The sequence below is a fragment of the Molothrus ater genome, unplaced genomic scaffold (genome assembly GCF_012460135.2).
Source record: "Molothrus ater isolate BHLD 08-10-18 breed brown headed cowbird unplaced genomic scaffold, BPBGC_Mater_1.1 matUn_MA568, whole genome shotgun sequence".
Lineage (NCBI taxonomy): Eukaryota > Metazoa > Chordata > Aves > Passeriformes > Icteridae > Molothrus > Molothrus ater.
This window is the reverse complement of record NW_023416742.1, coordinates 46,125-66,647: the sequence shown is the minus strand read 5'-3', so window position 1 is coordinate 66,647 and position 20,523 is coordinate 46,125. Positions and strand designations below refer to the sequence as shown.

The 20,523-nt window shown below is 53.6% G+C and overlaps 1 protein-coding gene across 1 annotated transcript; it reads left to right on the top strand.

The window, feature by feature from the left end:
* The first annotated feature begins 12,926 nt into the window (after positions 1 to 12,926).
* LOC118701305 (olfactory receptor 14J1-like) lies at positions 12,927 to 13,874 on the top strand. Its single transcript, XM_036405943.2, has one exon. The coding sequence runs from the start codon at positions 12,942 to 12,944 to the stop codon at positions 13,872 to 13,874; it is 933 nt and encodes a 310-aa protein (XP_036261836.1). The 5' UTR covers positions 12,927 to 12,941.
* The last annotated feature ends 6,649 nt before the right edge of the window (positions 13,875 to 20,523 follow it).

Here is a 20,523-nt window from a genome sequence, read left to right as displayed (position 1 = left end):
TATTTTCATGGCCAGGGCCACCCAGGGGTCCCGGTCTGGGGTGTCCCCTGCTGGTCCTGTAACGCTTGCGTGGCTTGTGGTGGTGAGGGGTGTGAGGGTACGGTTGGTGGTACTGCATAGCCCTGCCATTGTATCGCTGGCGGGGGTGCGATACTGACTGCCTCCTGTGGGAGCATAGGGTATGAAGGTCCCCTGCCCCACTGTGGGTTGGCATAGATGGGCCGTCTCGCATCCATAGCGGGAGGGGGCCGAATATGGCCCGCATGCCCCCCCCCCTCCCGTTTCCCCGGGGCCGGGATCTACAGTCCCTAACAAGGTGACCTCTCTTCCCACAGTTCCAGCAGGTCGCTTTGGGGCGCTGCTGGGGCGAGGGTGTCGCCTGAGGAAGCTGTGCCGGTTGGGGGCAGCTGGCCGCGACATGACCTGACTGGCCACATTTAAAGCAGGCACTGATTAGGGTGTGGACGGCTGCTTGGAGTGGGGTCAGCTGTTCTTCCCTCACAACATGCTTAATCATGTCAGCCAGGCTGGCCCCGGCCGGCAGGGAACGCAATATATCTTTGGTTACGGTGTTACATTGCTGCCGAAGGCAGTCGGTTATCACCGGGCCTTTTGCAACAGCGGGTAAGTTAGAAGAGTCCACCGCAGCCTGAAGGCGGTCAACAAATTGTGTAAAGCCTTCACTCTCCCCCTGTTTGATGGTTGACCATGGTGTCGGTCTGGCCACAACCCTGGATGCGGCGCGTATAGCTTCTCTGGCCGCCCGAGAAGTCGCCCTGACTTCCTCAATCCGAAGCTGCGCAGCTTGTTGCTGGGGTGTGGCTACTTCGTCATGCTTCCCCAACAATCTAGATAAACTCGACCCGTGGAGTAGCTGCCCTTCTCCCACTGCCTGAGCGAGCATGGCTGTACATCGGTCTGTCCATTCCTGTTTAAATATTATCAAACCCGCCCCATCAAAAAGCATATGGCTTATTTGCACTATATCAAAAGGGAGTAAATCATCATTGCTAAAAAGACCATCCACGAGAGTGGAAACCACCCCTGAGTTAATTCCTTTTTCTGAAATATCTTTTACTATTGTCTGAACGTCTTTGGAATTAACGGGAGTATATGTTCTTTGCTGGTTCCCCTGGGGTCCTGTAATTCTCACCGGGAAGGCATGCACCGACGCTGCGGGTGCCCATCCCGTGCATTCGATTTTGATTTTACCCCATTCGGTGAGTTCGTATTGGGGCTGGTTCCCGACTGTGTTAAAAGTTTTATTTGGTTTCGTCCGAAACCGCATTGATTCTGTTTTCTCTGCTTCCGAGTCGCTGCTGGACTCGGTGGGCTCTGTAGAGCAATCCGAGGAGCTGTGGCTTCCTTCAGAGTCGGAAGTCGACTGCCAATGAACTTGCGGTTTCTGCTGCCATTTTGTTCGGCTTCGGCCCCGCTCCTCCCCTCGGGGGCGGTGCCGCTCCCGCCCCCTGGGTTTGCCCTGCCTCCCGCAGGAAGGGATCTCTCCCATATACGGTGGCATCAGTGGGCGCGGTTCCCGAGCGAGTGTCCACCCTCTGTCGCACCCCCACGCATGCGCGTCTGCTGGGATCCACAGCTCCCGGCTGGGCATGGGCTTAGCGCTGGTTTCCCGCGCATGCGTGTTCGCGGCTGGCCGCGTCTCTGGGTTCTTCCCGCCGCGGGCCGGCGGGCTCCACCCCTCCTCCCGGCCACCCGCGCCATATTCAAACGGGTAGGGCGGCGGATCCCCTCCGCCGCTCGCCCGCGCGCCTGCTTTCTCGATATTTCGGGCTTCTGCCACCAATCCCTCCCAAAAGGACCGTGCGAGTCCCTCCGCTTCTTGCGCTAAGTCGGCTATCGGCGGGGAAGGGATGGGCGAGGGGCCCGCGGGCACCCCGGGGGGCTCCGGAGGTGGTCTGAGCCCCGGCGGGTCCCCCGAAGGGGTCAGCAGGTCCCCTGGGGGCTCCGGGGGCTCTGGGCTCGGGGAGGGATGGGATGCGCCCGGCCCCCGCGTTTCCCCGTTTTCAATCGGGTCACCACCGTGGAGGGTTCGCGTTATCGCCCCCTCCCCCAGCTGTGGCGTGATTAATAGACAGGAACGCGCAGTGTTCCACGTCTCCCGTTCTTCTAATGCTTTGCGTAGGGCAGCTTCTACCTTCCCCCACGCTTTCAGGCTTTTGCTGCTGCCTGTGGCTTTCGTGTCCTCTGCTAGCGCGACAGTACATTTCTGCCACACTTCAGAGTGCAATATATCTATGGGTCGATTAACGACCCCAAGCTCTAAGAGTCTCGTCAATGCGAGATTAAAATTCTTGAGCTCACATTTGATTCCCCATTGCATATGTATCAAACTTACGACCTTCGCTATCGCTTCCATACGAATCGCGGGTCCTGGGACGTCCCCCTTCTTTGCTATAGCCATTCCGGCGTTGAGTGCTGTCCCCTGGCCAGGAGTTCCCCCGTCGCCCGGACTCGTTCCCGGTCCCGGGTTTCGGCACCACTATGTTGCCTTCTTGTGAAGGCCGCGATGACCTGGTATCGGAGTCCAGCACTGCGATCTCCTCCTTGGGATCCCTCGGGGCCAATAACGGACGCTGACACCAATGTGGTGGACGGTTAAAGGCCTTTATTGAGGGGTCTCGAGGGTATTTATGGACTAAGGGGCTTCTCTACGTCAGACAGGGGTTTGGCTATACTTTCTAGGGTTAGTATGGAGTGGAAAGTTACTGGCATGCAGAGGTTAGGGGGGCTACACGTCTGGCTACATTCCAAGGGTGATCCTTATCTATGGGGAGAGGGGTAGAAGGATTCCTGTAATTTTCCGTCACAGCCCGAAATCTTCCGAACGCCTGTCCCTATGCCTACCACACCACCCGCTCTGGGTTAAAGTGGGTTCCTTCCAAATGGGTAAGGCCCTATGTTCCCAAGGTCTCAGAGAAATCAACAGAAGCGCCCCAGGTTGCCAATGCTGCCTGGAGAAGGAAACACCGCACGCGCTCTCTGGAGGAAATTCCATTTAAGCCTCCTTTCTGGAATAGTTTGTAATATATGTTTGTCTTAAGTTTCCTTGTACCAGTTTAGATCCCATGGGTCGTGTGTAGCCTCAAGATGCCATGAGACCAAGCCTGCTCCTTGTCCTGCTCGTGATCTTCCCACCAGCGATCTTCTGGATAGTCCCTCAGCCCAAAGCACGTACGGACTACCTTGGCAAAAGCCGTCGGACATCAAGAGAGAAACTGATGATTGGCTGAGTGGACTGTTCAAAGGCTGGGGACTCTCGGGCTGGGTGGGATCTATTCTGAAAACTGTAATTTTAGTACGGTTTATATTAGTTATTGTTGTAGTTGTTAGCATTGTTTTTGGACTAGTCAAACACATGCTTCTCAAGTTGATTTCAAGCTCATCTCCCCCTCCTGAAGTTTACCATTTGGAAGCCCTTAGTGCTCCAATGGATGACATGGAACCCTCGGTGGAAAGCACTGAACCTCCTGTAGAGGAGGAAACGATTTACCAACCATGGTTTGGCAAGTATTCTGCACCACAAACCCAGTTCTCTTCTTTTTAAACAAAACTATGGGGAGATGTTGCAGTGCAGTTTGACCCGTCCCAGCCCCCTCAGGTGTGCAAACCTTTCCCCCTCCCCATTTTGCCCTCCTGCCTAAGAGCTGTCCATCAATCTTAACATTCCAGCAGGGCATCGTGTGGTTGGCAGATGCTCCTCAGGTTGGTCTCATTGGCTTGTCCAAGTGTCTGTATCCTGGGAGCCCTCCCCTCCTCACACCTGGTTGGCCCTCACCTGTCCCTCCCCTCCCCCTGTCCCCAGGGCTAAAAAGGACACGAGACCATGCGGCCAGGTGTCTGTCTGTGAGCTGTTACCACATTTAGAGGTCTACCATGCTGCAATAAAACTCTGGACTAAGACTCTATGACAGAACCTGCTCCTTTTCTCTTCACTGCTGCTTGAACATTTTCCACCAAAGGTAAACTGAGTTCCTACTTTGCCTGGATTTGTTCTGAGTGCCTAGCTGCAGCACCCAGCCAGCCAAAGGTATCTCTGGGGTGAAAACACCACAGCTGCAGCCTTTGGTCCAGCGGCGAGGGCTAGATGAAGCCAGGCACCACCACACCAGGAAACTTCGGGGTCTAATATTTAATACACTCCCACCTCAGGTCATTGCCAGGGGCAGGAAAGGGACTCTCTCTCCCTGAGGAGAAGGGTGTCCTTTCCAGACAGGATGAAAAACGTGGCCAGGAAGAGACAGTTGTTGATGTTGTAGTTTTCCCTGTAAATAGTTTTTCTTATTCTTTCTATTGACAATATTGTTTTTATTCCTGCCTGTTCCTTATCTTGTTGCTGTTCCCAATAAATTGTTCTTATCCCAGCCCGGGATCTTTGCGTTTTGTGCTTTCCATGGGAGGTGGGAGGGCAGTGAGGGCAGCGCGGTTTTAGCGGGAGCAGGAAATTGGGGAATACCATTCCTGAAGCCCAGCCCGTGGAAACCGAGCATCCCAGCTGGTGGCAGCCCTGGTGGCCATGGCAACAGCCTTGGGAGCGGGTCCCTGGCTGGGGCTGTGGGAACCTCTTCCCTCTGGTGCCCAGGGACAGGAGTGGAGGGAGCGGCTGCAGCTGAGTCGGGGCAGGCTCAGCTTGGATGTCAGGAAAAGGTTTTTGCCCAGAGGCTGCTGGGGCCCTGGCCAGGCTCCCCAGGGAAGGCTCCCAGCTCCAGGGCTCTCTGAGCTGCAGCAGCGTTTGGGCAGCGCTGCCAGGCCCAGGCTGGCATTGTTGGGGTGTCCTGTGCAGGGCCAGCAGTTGGACTGGAGGATCCTGATGGGTCCCTCCCAGCTCAGCCAATTCTGTGCTTCTGGGATCCCATCAGCCTGGGGATGGGGGGGGCTGCCAATGGTTGCCATGGCAACGGGCTCTGGCTGCAGGCCTGAGCTGGTGTCCATGGCAACCACCCCTGGCATGGGGTCTCCATGGAGCTGCCAAGGGACTGAGCATAGCAACAGGGGGCTGGGGATGGTTGCCATGGAAATTGACCATAGCAACAAGGGCTGGTGATGGTTGCCATGGAAACTGACCATAGCATCAGGGGCCTGGGGATGGTTGCCATGGAAACTGACCATAGCAACAGGGGGCTGGTGATGGTTGCCTGCTCAGGATCAGATTTGTCACAGGCCCTCAGAAGGGTTCCATGGGATCTTTCCAAGAGTCTCCAGGCTGTTCCAGAGCTGGAATGTCACAAGCAGAGACAGGGGCTCCATGGAGACCTCCCAGGCCTTTCTGGGGATGGTAAAGAGCCCTGTGGTCAGAGGCAGTCACAGCCATTCCATGGTGACATCCCAGGGCATCTTGGGCTGCAAAGGCACCGATCTGTCACAGGCACTCACGGGGGCTCCACGGTGACATCCCAGGAGTCCCCAGGCTGCCAAAGAGCCGGGATGGCCCAGACACTCACAGGGATTCCTGTCATGGGCACAGTGAGAGCTTCAGGCAAAGTTTATTAGAGAAACTCCTGTTGGGTCTCGAGGTGCAGAAAGGAGCCCCAATAGCCCCCAGAGATCCCCAAATCTCAGCACTGAATCAGAGATGACACCAACTCAGATCAGAAGGCTAAAAGCCACCTGTTTTTTCAATGCTCTTCTTTTATATCTTGGTTTTCTACAGGTGGACCTCATTGGTCATTTAATCAACACATTTCACATGATTGGCCAATTAAGACATCACCCTTCAGTAAACAACTTTATGGAAAAAAGCCAACTTATTTCAAACATTGTCGGGGCACCAGTTATTGATGTTTGTTTTATGTTGGGCCTTTCTGGGGGCACCCTTGATGGGGTAAACCCTCTGTAGCAGTTCTGTGCCATGTAAAAGGAGATGCATGGGACTTTTTTGGTCTTCAGCTTCTTGTTTATGGTTATCTTATCTAAAGTTTTGCATTGCTGTCCACACCAGGCTCAGCACACTGGAAAAGCGCCGCAAAATGGCCCCAAAATGTACGGTTTCAAAGTCTTTTAAGGTTGTCTCATCCAATTAACTCTTAAAACATACATTATTTCCACTTATCTGCCCATACCTCTCCCCTTGACTGTCCACATAACCTCTGCACTCTGCTTTCCTTGACCAATCACCCTGTGCCACCAACACTGCAGAAAATGGACTAGAAGAAGAAGAAGACAGGGACTACACCCCAATTCCTCCATCTTGCTTCCTATCTACACCATACTAAAAATCTCAAAACCTAAATTTCTCACCCAAGTGACATGCTATACTAGCCTCTAATCTATTTCACACTTTGGTAAATTCTAATCTGTCTCAAAGTCTTGGAAGTCCTCTCCATTGATGAAGGTTCAAGGCAGTGTTTCTCTGGGAGTCAGGATTCCTCAGAGCAGACAGAGAAATATTCCTTGTACCCTGGATTCCCACACATTTAACCTAAAAACTTTAAAGATTTTAAGTTATCCAAAAATGTTCCAGGTAAGTAGGATTAGAAGGAGATGAAATAGAGAACAACAGAAAGATAGAAGATCCAGAGAAAGACACACAGATGGGTACCAACTGCTCAGGTTTCAGCATGACAACAAAAGAAACACCAGGAGAAGGCAGGATCCGGACCCTGCGCTGGCCTCATGCTCCGGCTTTTAACGCCCTGGGACTTCATGGCCCCGCCCCTGGGGTGGGACTGCCAGTTGCTTGTCCAATCAGAGCCAGGGTAGCACCAGCTGCTTGTGTGTGATTGATTGATTGACAGCTGGGTCAATCAGAGCTGGGTTAGTACCGCCCCTGCTGTGTGATTGACAGCTGTGCCAGGCCAGGGCTGGGGGTGGGACTCTGTCCCACCACAAACCAAAGCCTGACCTGGCCCTGGCCCGACATGGGACAGGTCTGCCTGGTTTGGCTTCCTGGGGGCTGACAGGTCCCACTGAATTTGGCATGTCAAGGGCCACTTCCCATCTGACCGTGAAGCACTGGGGCTTTTATTCCCATGGGAAAGAACTGTCTTTCTTGTCTAGGCACCCATGGCCAAAATTGGGATTCTGCATCTAAAATTCTCTATATCCAAGGGTTACTCCCAGACAAAATCTGCCTGTACAGTCAAGTCTGGCCAGCCTTGGCCTCTGGTGAGTGCCTCTCATCTGCCCCTGCCCCACTGGGGCTCACTTGTTTCCTTCCTATGGAGACCATTGTGACACTGCGGAGCATTGTGGAACCAATGGGCCATGGTGACACTGCAGGCTCTTGTGGAACCTGTTACACTGTAGGAACTTGTGGAACCAAGGAGAACATTGTGACCCTGCAGGGTACCCTGGATCCAAGGGGCCACTGTGACACTGTGGGGCCTCGTGGAACCAAGAACATCTTTGTGGCTCTGTTGGGCCGCATGGGCCCAAGGGGCCAGTGTGAAGCAGCAGGGCTTTGTGGAACCAAGAGGCCATTGCTGCATTTCAGGGCCTCGTGGAGCCAAAGGGCCATTGTGATCCTGCAGGGCACCGTGGATCCATGGAGGGCATTGTGGCATTGCAAGGCCCCATGGAATCATGGAGACCCTTGTGACACTGTGGGGCCTCATGGAAGGAAGGGGCCATTGTGACACTATGGGAACTTGTGGAACCAAGGGAATCATTGTTGCACTACTGGGCCCCAATGGAACCAAGGGGCCATTGGACACAGCCAGGCTTCATGGAACCCAAAGGCCATTATGACACTGTGGGGCCTTGTGGAACCATGGAGACCATTAAGATCCTTAAGGACTTGTGTAACCAAGGGGCCATTATGACACCTGAGGGCCTCATGGAAGCCAGAGAACCACTGTGGCACTGCAAGGCCTCATGGGAGCAAGGAGCCATTGTGACACTGCAGGGCCCTGTGGAACCAAGGGAACGTGAAATAGGTGTGGCTGCCTTGGCCTCCCAGGGGTCACCTGGCAGGTCTGGCTGACCTTGGAATGTGGAAGGCCACTCCCGTCTGCCCCTGAAACACTGGAGCTCTGGGCTTTCCTTTGTATGGAAAAGAACTGTCCATCTTTTCCAGGCATCCATGGCCAAAATTAGGATTCCACCTCCAAATTTCTGTGTATCCAAGGATTGCTGCGAGTGAAAAGCTGCCAGGACAGACAGGTCTGGCTGGTCTTTAACTCCTGAGTGCCAGAACTCACCTGTTTTCTAAACACTGGAAAGGGCTCTCTGCTTTTCTTTGTATGGAAATAATCATCCTTCTGCAGGCCCAAATGTCTGAAATTAGGACTCCACATTCATAATTTCAAATATCCAAGGGTTGCTCCAAGCAAACCTGCCAGGACAGACAGGTCAGGCTTGCCTTGGCCTCTGGTGGTTGCTGTTCATCAGCTCCTGAAACATGGGGGCTCCGTGGTTTCCTTCCTATGGAGACCAATGTGACATTTGGGAGCCTTGTGAAATGAAGGGGCCATTGTGACACTGCAGAGCACCATGGATCCAAGGCACCATTGTGACATTGTGGAGCCCCGTGGAACCAAGGACATCATTGTGGCTCTGTTGGGCCACATGGTCCCAAGGAGCCAGAGCAAAGCAGCGGTGTGGGAGTTAGCCCAGCTGTAAGTCAGAGTCAGCCAGATTTTACCCCAAAACATTTGGGCATGAGTTTCAAGCCCTGGGAATCATTTGTTAAACTTAGGGTGTGCTTGACAGTTTCCCCATAAGCTTTTAGTGTTGCTATGTTAACTTGTCCAAGTTCTCCTCCCCTATTGGTTGCTTGTTTCCCCTATAGGGCTATTGTTCTAGAGTGTTCTACCCCCAAGTGTCTATGTTGTTGCTTCCCCTTTGTCTCAGGTCTTTGGATCCTGCCCCTCATACTGTTCTCGACTTCTCCATGTTTATTGTTTTTCACCCTGTTAATTAAGTTCCTTTTAAACAACTCCATTGATCCTGCTTCTTTTCATTTTTGCCACCCTCACCCTGAAGTCAGGGAACCAGAGAGGTTTGTCACAGCCACCTTCACTGTGACCTTTGGCGCCCAAACAGGGACCATGACGCTCAGGGCTCCCTGTGTCAGTCACGTCAGCTGGGGTTAGCTGATGGATAGGCCAGCGCTCCCTGGGATTTTGGATTGTGCCGGGCCCGTTGGATTCATCGTTGCTTCAAGGGACCTTGCCCAGGATTGGCAGGGACAATGACAGTTACACCTGCATAGGATTGCAGGTGGGTTTGGGGAAACGCAAGACATTTATTGCCCATTTTGCCACTGTGTTTTTACAATATGCACCCACGTCCCACAATTGACTTGGGGTCCTCCGGTGGCTCTTCTCTGAGGCAGAGAAAGAGAAAAATGGGCAGCCAGATGTCCAAAGTAGAAAGAAGCATATATGGATGCTTTAATTCTCACTGGTCATGACACAATATTTTCAAAGAAGAAATTAAAATCAATCATGAGGAGGATCATTAAAAATTTTTCATATGCCTCTGCTGATGAAATCCATACCACTGAATTTTGGGACTCAGTGAGAGTTAAATTGCACAACCTTTTGATCAAAATGGAACCCATTGCATCCCACATGCTCCCCATCTTCCACACCACCATTCACCAGCAAGCAGTGTGTTGAAAACTCAATCCATTGGTCACTCCTAACTCGGGACCTCCCCTAAACCTGCATTTCTCAGACCTTCCACAATGCTCCAAGATGGCAATGGCCACGCTGTCTTGGAGCATCATGCCCTGGAGACTCAAGATGGAAGGAGCCTGAATTTGGCTAGGGAGCCCGACCATCCTCCCTCCATCTTGGCTCCTCCACTTCCTGCTACCACAGCCTTCTCTTCCGCCTTGAACAAACCTCCAGACTCCACCCCCACAACTGCGGGTCACGCCCCCACTGTCAATCATCCTCTCTACCCTGGGCCATGCCTCCAGTTAAGAAAGGAGACTGGCAAATAACCTCGAAAATCCTCATTGCCCTGGTATGGTACGGAAGAAGGGGCCAGAATCCCAGGTTTCAGCCACTGGTTTACGGGGAAATCAAGGATCTTTGTTGGGAAGCTAAAGACCATAGGAAGGACTTACCTTGTTTAAATGGCCTAATGAGGGCCATGTTTACAGCACATGCTTTAACCCCCTATAATTTAAAATATATTATGACCATGTTGTTTTCACCTATAGAATAAACCCTGTGGGAAGAGGGATGGAAGTGTTTACTAAATTAACATTAACAGCATTCATGATTAATCATTAACAGCAGACTATGCTAATAATGAGGCAAGGGTGGAATTGACAATCAACCATCTAGCTGGAGAAGGACAACACAGCCTACCAGATGATCAAGCAGCAGGTATCCCCAGAGAAGTATTGGATGATATCAAAGAGATGGCTTTGAAAGCTTTAATCCAGGTATTGGATGGTAGCACCCCCAAATTGGACTACCTTGGGTAGCTGCAGCTAAAGCTTTAGGACAATCAGACCATCCTGGGTGCCTGTTAAGTAAGCAAACCAATGCTGCCTCCCTCACATTGAGTGGCTGCTCTCAGACACAGAGACCATCAGACACGCCACCTTGCAGAACAGCGATAGAGTTTTTACTCTGGGCACATGGGCATGGCTGTGTAGACTCTGAGGGCATGTGCTGCATGAACCTCTCCAGCCACAGCGAGTCAATCCACAAGAGCATTCAGGCACTGAAGGAAGGGTTCAAGAAGCTTCAAGTGGAAAACAAACACTGGTTCAATAAACTCTTCCAATGCAAGGGATTCAAGGGATGGATGATGTCTAGCTGAAACAGAACGAGTAATTCTCTTAGTGGTTGTTGTTGTATTGTTAATTGTCGCATGTTTGTTTGGATGCTTTTAGAAAGTCTTACAAAATTCTTTCAGTTCCATCTTTGTTGTAAAACAGAAAGGGGGAAGATACCCAACACAGGCTCCTCATGGACTCCATGGAGAAGAGAATTGGAGGCCAGGATGGCACAAAAACTTCTCAGAGACTCAGTGTGGGAAGGAAAATTCCTTAAAAGTATCTAAAAGTATTCTTAAATCCATAAAGCACCTTAAAAACCTTGAGTATCTCAAGGCATTAATGAGCCCCACTGAGTGTCAGTACAAAGCTCTCCAGGGACTCGTTAAAGCAGATAATTGGGGCCATGATTGCACAAACCTCTCACAGAGTCTGGATCAAAAGGGAAACACCAAGTACCTTCAAATAACTTAAGTACCTTGAAGTATTAATGAGCCCCACTGAGTGTTGTTACTGACAAAGCCTCTCCAGGGACTAATTACAGCAGATAATTGGAGGCCATGATTGCACAAACCTCTCAGAGACTCCAAGGAAAAAGCCAAACCCAAAGTCCTTTGGAAAACCTGCAGTCCCTGCAGGGAGCATGAAGGAGCCCCCAGGGCCATTGCTGAGCAAGGCTCCCCAGGGACTCCTTGCAGCAGATCCTTGAGGCCACTGGGATGTGGGCCAGGGGGGGATGCTGAGGGCAGCACAAGGGGCTGACAGTGCCCAGCCTGGCTGGGGCTGTGCCAGGAGGCCCCAGGGCCTCAGGACAAGGTGTCTCCTCCCAGCCCTTGCTGGCACAGACCCTGCTGTGGCCCAGGGCACCAAGACTTGGCTTCTCTTTGTCCCCACCTGTCATCACTGCCTGCAGTTCTCTGCTCTGCCTGGGGCCTGGGGACACTTGCTCAGTTGTGTCCCTCTCTGGGACCCATTAAAAGTCCAAGAAAGTTTGGAGTTGGATTCTGCCTTGGAGTTCTGGAGAGGTTTCTTCAGCTCCCTCTCAGGGACTGATGTCCAGGGCCTGAGCACAAAGCCCCAGAGGCTGATTAAAGTCCTTGTGCTGTGTCTGTGCTGCTGAGCTGGGCTGGGCTCCTGGCCCAGAGGCAGCTCCTGCTCACCAAGAAGAGCTTCAAAAGCACATTTCTCTTGATGAGCAGCTCTTGTGCCAGCCCAGCAGGGCTGGGGCACTGCCTGCAGCCAGCCCGGGCACAGCACAGAGGCACAGAGAGCTTCAATCAGTCAGGGCTGGGAAGGGGCTGAGAAGTGCCTGGGGCACAATCACTGCCAGCCCTTGGCACAGGAACCTCTGGCTGCAGGACAGTGCAGCTGCAGCTCCTGGAGCCATCTCCTGCAGCTGGAACATCCCAATGCCTGCAGAGCCTGTGAGTACATTCTCTGATTGTCTCTTGTGCAGAGCAGCCAGGGGTGCCCAGGGCTGTCCTGCAGAGCAGGGTCCTGCAGCCCAGGGCGCTGTGCTGGGGCAGGGACTCTGCTGCCTGCCAGGGACAGCTCTCAGCCAGCCCTGGCAGCTGCTCCCAGCGCTGGGGGACAAGATCTGGGTGGCAGGAGACAGCTGGTGAGGCTTGGAAGTGTTCTCCTTGTGTGGGGAGGATGCTGCATTGTTCAGGACTGCTCCCAGCATGGCATTGAACTGCAGAACATTTCCAAGTAGGTTACTCAGGGAGCACAGTAATGCAGGGGTTGCATTAAAGGGAAAATCCTGATTTTTATTTTACTGCTCTGGGTTACCTGGATGGGAAACTGCACATAGATAATCATCTCTGAGTTCAGGTGGAAAAAAACCAAATTCTCTCCGGTCTGAGTAAAGCAGACAGTGACAGAAATCAACACAATGCCCTTTAGACGCAGCATCAGTGTCGCTTTTCCAGCCTCCTCAGGGTTGCTCTGACGTTGCCATCAGAGCCTGCAGAGCCAGGCCAGCCCTGGGCAGTGCCTGAGCTGGGAGGGCTCTGCAGGGCAGAGCTGAGCCCCCAGGGCTGGGCTGGGCTCTGGCAGCACTGGCAGGGCCCAGCCCTGGGCACAGGGAAGCAGCTGCTGGCAGGGACAGCTCCAGGCAGCAGAGCCCTGGGCAGGCAGTGGGGGGAAAGTGCCCCCAGCCTGTGCTGGGATATTTCAAGTCCTCTCCAAACCCAACTATTCCATGATTACTTTTCTTACAGATCCCCATGCCAAGGCACATCAAATGTCCAACAGCAGCTCCATCAGGCACTTCCTGCTGCTGGCATTGGCAGACACGCGGCAGCTGCAGCTCCTGCACTTCTGCCTCTTGATGGGCATCTCCCTGGCTGCCCTCCTGGGCAACGGCCTCATCATCAGCGCCATAGCCTGCGACCACCACCTGCACACGCCCATGTTCTTCTTCCTGCTCAACCTGGCCCTCGCTGACCTGGGCTCCATCTGCACCACTGTCCCCAAAGCCATGCACAATTCCCTCTGGGACACCAGCAACATCTCCTACACAGGATGTGCTGCACAGCTCTTTTTCTTTATGTTCTTCATCTCAGCAGAGTATTTCCTCCTGACCGTCATGTGCTACGACCGCTACGTGTCCATCTGCAAACCCCTGCACTACGGGACCCTCCTGGGCAGCAGAGCTTGTGCCCACATGGCAGCAGCTGCCTGGGCCAGTGCCTTTCTCAATGCTCTCATGCACATGGCCAATACATTTTCCCTGCCCCTGTGCCATGGCAATGCCCTGGGCCAGTTCTTCTGTGAAATCCCACAGATCCTCAAGCTCTCCTGCTCACACTCCTACTTCAGGGAACTTGGGGTAATTGCTGTGAGTTCCGGTTTAGGATTCGGATGTTTTGTGTTCATTGTTTTATCGTATGTGCAGATCTTCCGGGCTGTGCTGAGGATCCCCTCTGAGCAGGGACGGCACAAAGCCTTTTCCACCTGCCTCCCTCACCTGGTCGTGGTCTTTCTGTTCATCAGCACTGCAGTGTTTGCACACCTGAAGCCCCCCTCCATCTCCTCCCCATCCCTGGATCTGGCCCTGTCAGTTCTGTACTCGGTGGTGCCTCCAGCCTTGAACTCCCTCATCTACAGCCTGAGGAACCAGGAGCTCAAGGCTGCAGTGTGGAGACTGATGACTGGATGGTTTCGGAAACATTAAACTGCCAGCCAATTTCTGCAAATCACTTGCAATAAAAGTCATCTTTGATACTTCTTGTAGTTTTTATTTTGGGGGTTGCTTTTCTTTGTTTTACTTTTTTTCATGTTGTCCACAAATAAATGTCATTTTTTGTGCCATTTCTCATTTTGTTTCTCTCCACCTTCCCTGTGCTCACAGACTGTGTCAATGAGGGGCTGCGCTCTTGGTGGCTTTAAATGAACTAAAGGATGTCCCGGCAAAGTTTTCTGCAGAGATGCCCTTTTGTTGCCTTCTCTGGAGCTGCAGCAGCAATGTCTGTGTGCAGAGCTGGGGCAGATCAGTGCTGGCCCAGAAGCTGTGCCCAGCAGCAGCAGCAGCACTTGGTGTTGCCAGTGCTGCTGCCGTGGCCCTGCCCCACTGCCCTGGTGGCCCTGGTGTTGCTGCAGGGCCTGAGTGCTCTCGGGGCCGGGCACAGCCCTGGGGGTGGCAGTGCTGGGGCTGCAGCAGGGACAGGCCATGGGCACTGCTGGGGCAGCGCTGACGGCTCAGGCCAGGCCCTGGGGGCTCCAGGCTCCTTGCCCAGGCTCTCTCAAGAATACGGCCAGGCCAAGGCTCAGCACAGAAACCCCCGTGAGCAGCCCCAGGATGTGGGCATGGGGAGAGGAACCTGAGGGAGCACAATTGCCTGGGGCCAGCAAGGGATGGGGGACACCAGGGAAACCACTCAGCTTTGTCCTGACCTCTGCAGTCAGCCAGAAATTTGTTCCCATGAGCTGGGAGTTTCCTGTCCCTCTGCAGACGCTGTTGCTCAGAGCCAGGGCTGCCTGGCAGCCACCCCCAAACTGCCCTGAGCATTTCCTTGGCTTCACCTTTGCTTTCTTTACTCTTCTGGTACAAATTTCTACCTATTGCCTACTCCTGTTCCCTCCCCTGCAAACAGCCCATCCCTGTTTGCCCTTTCCTCTCTGGCCCCACTCCCCATTGCAGTTCCTGACATGGGACCATAAAAATGTCCCCCAGCCTTCTTGGCCACCTGGGCACGCTGCTGCCTCATGTCCAGCCTGCTGTCCACCAGTTCCTGCAGGTCCCTTTCTGCCTGGCTGCTCTCCAGACACTCTGTCCCCAGCCTGTAGTGCTGCAGGGGTTGCTGTGGCCAAAGTGCAGGACCTGGCACTGGGACTTGTTAAACCTCACCTTGTTGGATTTGGGCCCTGGATCCAGCCTGTCCATGGCCCTGTGCAGAGCCCTCCTACCCTCTAGCAGATCAACACTCCCAGACAACTTGGTGTCACCAGGGTTCCATGAGACCCCAGAGTGTCCCAATGGTCTCCATGACTCCATGAGGCCTCCCAGTGTCACAATGTCCCTTTGGTTCCATGGGATCCCTTGGTGTCACCAAGTCCCTTGGATCCTTGGGCGCTTCAGTGTCATCATGGCACTTGGTCCCCCCTGGCCCTGCAGTGTCACAATGGATCCTTGGTTCCATGAGGTCTGGCAGTGCAGCAATGCTCTCCTTGGTTCCACAGTGTCACAATGGCCTCTTGGTCCCAAGGGCCACCGTGGTGTCAAACATGTTTCCTTCATTCCAGGAGTCCCTGAGGAGCAGCACTGGCCCCTTGGTTCCATGGGGCCCTGCAGTGTCACAATGGTCCCATCATGACACCAGGTCCTGCTCTGTCACAATGCTCTGCATGGTTCCACAAGGCCCTGCAGGGTCACAGTGGCCTCTTGGTTCCAGGAGGCCTCAGAGTGCCACAATGAATTCCTTGGTGCTGCAGTGTCACAATGGAGCCCTGGTGACACAAGATCCTGCAGTGTCACCAGGGATCCTTGGTTCCATGGGGCACCACAGTGTCACAATTGTTCCCTCAGTTCCCAGAGTCCTTGCAATGGAGCAATGGCCCCTTGATTCCATTGTCCCCAAGCTCTCCAAAGGGTCTCCTTGGTTCTGCAGTGGCACAATGGACCCTTGGTTCCACAAAGCCCTGCAGGGTCACAGTGGCCTCAGTGGTGCCACCAGGACCCAGACTGTCACCATGGACTCCTTGCTTCCATTCAGCCCCACAGTGTCACCGTGGCCCCTTGGCTCTGTGCTGCCATGTCGTACACAGTGTCACCATGGTCCTCTTGGTGCCACCAGGCCCCGCAGTGTCACAATGGCCCCTTGCTTCCCCAGGGCCCTGCAGGGTCACAATCATCAGAGAATCAACCAGGCTGCAAAAAATGTTGGAGAGCATCAAGTCTAACCTGGGACCCAACACCACCTTGTCACCCAGGCCATGGCACTGAGTGCCACATCCAGTCTTTCCTGAAAAATCTCCAAAGACAGTGACTCACCCACCTCCCTGGGCAGCCCATTCCAAAGCCCAGGGTTCCAATGTTTGATTCCAATGTGAAGAATTGTAAAGAATATTTCCTAATATCTAGCCTAAACATCTCCTGGTGCAGGTTTAGGTTGTGTCCTCTTGTCCTGTCGCTGTTCCCTGGGAGAAGAGCCCGACCCCCACCTGGCTGCACCCTCCTGTCAGGGAGTTGTAGAGAGTGATGAGGTGTCCCCTCAGCCTCCTCTTCTCCAGGAGAAACAACCCCAGCTCCCTCAGCTGCTCCTCAGAGGACTTGTGCTCCAGACCCCTCCCCAGCCTTGTTGCCCTTCTCTGGACATGCTCCATCCCCTCCATGTCCTTCCTAAATATGGGAGCCCAGAACTGGACACAGCACTCGAGGTGCTGCCCAACCTGTGCTGAGCACAGGAGAAGAATCCCTGCCCTGCTCCTGCTGGCCACACCATTCCTGATCCATAGGAGTGCCAGGGGGTTAATGAGGGAAATGGTGGGGAGGGGGTGGGGAAAAATTCTGATTGATTGTCAGCCATGAAGGGTCTTGATTATCATATCTGTTCAAACTGCATTAAAAGCTGCTGGGGATCAATATCAATTGGACATTGCTGAGATCAATCTATAAACAGGAAAATAAAACTTAACAGAACAAAACTGTACTCTTTGCATTGTTTTATACTATTGTATATTCACTTTGAGTACACTTCTGTCATCTGTCTAATTAACCACATTAAGAACTGAAAACTTGAAATATTCCCCAGGGCCTTTTCTTGTTCAGGTATTCTGAACAAATGTTTATGAGCTCTTCTCACTGAATTCCTGAACTGAAGAGCTCAAGAAAGAAGAAGTCTCCGGAGCACTAAAATTCATCAGCAGCCTGCAAGTGGTTGAGGATCCATCCCCATGGGAGCAGCAGTGAACAGAAATGGGCACAGCTTGGTGGCTGCTGTCCCAGCTTTGGCATGGGCCCTGGGCCTGGAGCAGGAGCAGCTCTTGAGGGCCCCAAGGCCGGGGCTCTGGTGCTGCCCTGGGCAGATGGGATGGCAGTAGGGGCTGCAGAGCTCTCAGCACCTCAGGCCGAGGGGAGCAGGGCAGCCAGGGAGCCTCCTTTGGCCTTGGCCAAGCACCTTCCCCCATGGCTGGGGCTGAGTCCTGTGGCAGCTGCAGCTGCTGCTGTGCCCTTGGCAGGGGCTGAGGCCGTGGGGCCAGTGCCCAGAGCAGCCTGGCCTGAGCAGAGCTGTGGGGCCAGAGCCGGCTGGGCTGGGCTGGGCTCAGAGAGGCCCTTGGTGCTGCCCAGAGCTCAGGGCAGCTGGCAGAGCTTGCAGGGAGCTGGGCTGGGCTCCGAGAGCCTGGCCCAGAAACCATCAGTGTCCATCTCAGCCTGGCTGAGCGTGCAAGGGCCAAGAAGAGACACCTTTCCCTTGCTTGTCCCCGGCTGTCATCACTGCCTCCAGTGTTCTGCTCTACCTGGAACCTGGGGACACTTTGTCACTCTTGTGCCTCACAGGAATCTATTTAAAGTACAAGAAACTTCAGTGTTTCAGTTTAAGTTTGAGTTCCTGAGAAATTTTTGAGCCCTCTCTGGGGGACTGACTGATGAAAAGAGCAGCAAAGCCTGAGAGGGCACGTCTGTGGCTGTGTCCTGGAGGCACAGAGCAGCTGTGATGTCAGCAAGGGGCTGTGTGACCGTACAGAGTGGGTTGTGTGAGGTCACAGATTGGGCTATGACATCACAGCGGTTGTTGTGTGAGGTCATTGAGCAGCTACATAGAGGAGATTCTGTCATGTAACAGAGCAGGCTGTGACATCATGGCATGGCTGTGTGACATCATAGAGTGGGATGTGAGGTCAAAGTGTGTGCTGTGACATTACAGAGTGGCAGTATGACATCACAGAGAGGGCTTTGTGGCATCACTTAGCGGGTTGTGACATCACACAACTGTCTGTGACATCACAATTTGAGGCCATAGAGCAGATCTTGCCATCATAGAGGGTGGCTCTGTGACATCAGAGAGTGGATTGTGACATCACTGGGTGTCTGTGTAACGTCACAGAGCAGGCTGTGACATCACAGAACAGATTCTGACATCAAATGGTGGCTTTCTGACATCCCAGGGTCTTTTGTGACATCACAGTGCAGCTGCATGACATTCCAGGGTGAAATCCCAGAGTTTGCTCCGTGACATCACAAGGGTGCTGTGTGATGTCCGAGTGAGCTCTGACAGCACAGGGGAAATGTGACATCACAGAGGGGTGTGTGACATCACAGGGGCTGTGTGACATCACAGGATGCTGTGTGACATCACAGGGGCTGTGTGACATCACAGAGATGGCTGTGTGACATCACAGGATCTGTGTGACATCACAGGATGTTGTGTGACATCACAGGACGCAGTGTGACATCACAGGGGCTGTGCGAGGTCACTGGGGAGGTCACTCTGCCCCGGCCCCCCTCACAGTTCCCCCAGAGCAGTCCAACCCTGCTCGTGCACAGCGGGGTCCCCTGTCCCCCGGGGTCCCCCCGCCCCCGGTGCCGCAGCCTCCCCCAGAGGATGTTCCACGAGATCGACCCCAGAGCCTGACACGGGGACGGGGGCCGGGGCCCTGGGGGCGGCACAGGGGGACAGGGACCCCCCGTCAGCGTCCCCGTGTCCCCCAGGGCCAGAGCCTGGGCCAGGGCTCCTTCACCCTGGTACCAACGAGGCCTTGAGAGCGCTGAAAAATTCCCCAGCAAGGGATCAGCAAAAACCAGATTTAATATTAAGGGACAGCAGCACAAAGTTCCTTGGCAAGAGTCACTCTGCTCCTGACTGGACACTTCCGAGACACCAAGGAAACAAAGCAACAACAAAACCAAACCAAATCCAGGCAATCAAACCAGAAATTAACCAAGACCTGTCCCTGTGTGTGTGTGTGTATGAGACACAAGGGCAGTGAGGGCAAAATAAATATGGCCCAAAAGCTTAACAGAGCTCAAACTTTATAGGACTTAACATATCCTTAACTGATACCTTCAACTTCATAATTTAGCAGAAGAACAGCACTTAACAGTATTTAAACTAACTTTTAACCTATGACTTTGCAATTTTACAGAGGAATAACACTTAACAGTATTTAACTCTGCTTATAACTTATATTAAGCAACTTAGCAAAAGAACAACTCTTAACAGCATTTAACTTAGCTTAGAGCTCATGACTTAACCTCACTTACAGGCCTGACTGACTCGGCTATCCAAGGCACTCAGACCCCTCAGTGAGCAGCATTTCTGCCACATTTCCCCAGCACAGGCACTCCTGTGTGCACACAGACACAAAGAGTCAGTGCAAGGCACCTGGGAGAAATTCCCCTGAGGGCAGGAAATGCTCCCTGTGGATCCTTTGGCATCTCCCCAGGGGGTGAAGGGTTGAGCCTGGAGGAGTGGGGGGATCGGCCCAGGCTCCGTGGTTGTTGGGGATCCCCGAGTGCAGCAAACGGGAGAGCTCCCGGCTGGGAGAGGCCCCACTCAGAGGGAGTCGCTGGCCCAGGAGAGCTCCAAGGGCTCCTTTTGGAGCGCTGTTTGCAGGGCCCCAAGAGAGGGGCTTCAGTCCCAGCAATGGTTCATCCTGGCCACACTGGGCACCAACAGCTTTCTTTGGCAGGGTGAGAACAGGGATGTTGTGCCACTGAGGGAACAAAACCAGTTCCCAGGGCTGCTCCTCCAGAAAGCAGGAGCTGGTTGGGCAGCAGCAGTGCCTGGAGCAGACAGTGTTTGTGATGAGCTGCAGAGGAGCTGAGCCCAGGGGCTGTTGGCCAAGGCCGAGGCCCAAGGAGCATTTGTCAGCTGGCAGGGCGGCCTGAGAAGGGTAGGGGGGGAATGCAGCAGCACAGGGCCCATGGAACCAAGGGAGCATTGTGACTCTGTAGGGCCCTGTGAGACCATGGGACCATTGTGACACTGTGGGGCCCTGTGAGACCAAGGGACCATTGTGACACTGTGGGGCCCTGTGACACCAAGGGAGCATTGTGACACTGTGGGGCCCTGTGAGACCAAGGGACCACTGTGACACTGTGGGGCCCTGTGAGACCAAGGGACCATTGTGACACTGTGGGGCCTCATGGAATCATGGAGAGCACTGTGACATTGCTGGGCCTCATGGAACCAAGGGGACCGTCCTGATACTGTGACTTCATGAAACGTAGGGATCATAGTGTCACTGAGAGGCCCCATCAAACCAAAGGTCCAAATTGTGACACCGCAGGGCCTCATGGAACTCTGGAGACCATTGTGACACTTTGGGGTGTCATGGAAGCAAGGGACCATTGTGACACTGTGAGACTCAATGGAGCCAAAGGT

Excerpts from the sequence above, each read along its gene's own strand:
- LOC118701305 (XM_036405943.2), top strand. The coding sequence starts at position 12,942 with ATGTCCAACAGCAGCTCCATCAGGCACTTCCTGCTGCTGGCATTGGCA.